Here is a 1,069-nt window from a genome sequence, read left to right on the forward strand (position 1 = left end):
GATCCCCTGTAGAGGGAGAGGCGTTCTGATTTTGGGTATTCTCAGCCTTTTTAGGCTGGTTTCTTCCCTTCATTATAGATTTATCCATCTGTGGCCTTTATAATTACCGTCTTTATAATTGGGTTTCTGAGTGGACATCCAACTTGTTGATTCCCAGCCCTAAAATCTGAACAACCCACTGTGCTGGTCAAAACCGCGGCGTTAAGATTGATGGTGCTTTCCTGACTCTGCACCAAGAACCGCTGCACCAAGGCAGTGGCAAAACCGCCTCGCCGGCCACAAGAGTCACGCTGGCGACCCGTGGGGCTCCTCCGCTGGGAATCTCCTGGTGCGTGAGCAACAAAACTTCATCTGAAAGTGTGGCGTCCTCTCGTTCTCTGCGCTTTCACTGGGAGCTACAATCCCGAGCTGCTAGTGATCAGCCATCTTGGATCTCTCTCCATTTTTCTTAATGATATAGAGTTGGTCATCTTGATTGTGAATAGTTGGTAAAGGCTTTTTTTCTGCCACATACGGGAAGAAGGAGCAATCCAATTCTAAGCATTCTCTCAGGAGTGAACAGGAATAGCGGCTGGTGCACAGCCCCTGAAGGATGACGTTATTTATGACAACTTAGCCAATTACCAATGTGTCTCCTAATATATTCCCTTTTAGCAAGTTGTTTGTTTATTTTTCAGTATAGCTTATTAGTAGGGAAACTAGGGATGATATTTTGAGAGCCAGGTTGAAAAGCAGAGACGTGTACATTAGTTGTGAGGTTAAAAAAAATGTTGATTCATTCCCAGATAGATTACTTAGATTATTAAGCGAGAACTATATTTGAAATTTGATAAGTGTTTCAATATTACATTTGGTTATCTTTTGTGATTAGTTTCAAAGAGTTGTTTGAAAGCTCGAGAACATTTTGGTACAGTAAAAGCACATCTAATGTCTTGGAAGACCAAGTTTCCTGCTGAACAGTATTGCAGGTTTGTAAGAAAAATAGCATTTTATAATGTTAAGTAAAAAAAAGGAGAAAAATTATATGTACCAAATGATTGCTTACAACTAGGTAAACATCCTAATGTGT

At 40.9% G+C, this 1,069-nt stretch overlaps 1 protein-coding gene across 9 annotated transcripts in view; it reads left to right on the plus strand.

The window, feature by feature from the left end:
• The first annotated feature begins 335 nt into the window (after positions 1–335).
• LOC108298959 (translin-like) overlaps positions 336–1,069 on the plus strand; it is a 6,765-nt gene continuing 6,031 nt past the window's right edge. For 3 of the 9 annotated variants that reach the window (XR_005198834.1, XR_005198833.1, XR_005198832.1), the window contains exon 1: positions 341–968. Coding sequence is in view for 4 of the 9 variants with exons in the window: in XM_037735921.1 (XP_037591849.1) it covers positions 928–968 (41 nt within the window). In the remaining 5 variants the exon portion in view is untranslated. Of the gene's footprint in view, positions 969–1,069 lie in introns of all 9 variants that reach the window. The other 6 variants (XM_017521435.2, XM_037735922.1, XR_005198836.1 and 3 more) reach the window with 5 other exon arrangements.

The sequence above is a fragment of the Cebus imitator genome, unplaced genomic scaffold, assembly GCF_001604975.1.
Source record: "Cebus imitator isolate Cc_AM_T3 unplaced genomic scaffold, Cebus_imitator-1.0 Scaffold1282, whole genome shotgun sequence".
NCBI classification, from domain to species: domain Eukaryota; kingdom Metazoa; phylum Chordata; class Mammalia; order Primates; family Cebidae; genus Cebus; species Cebus imitator.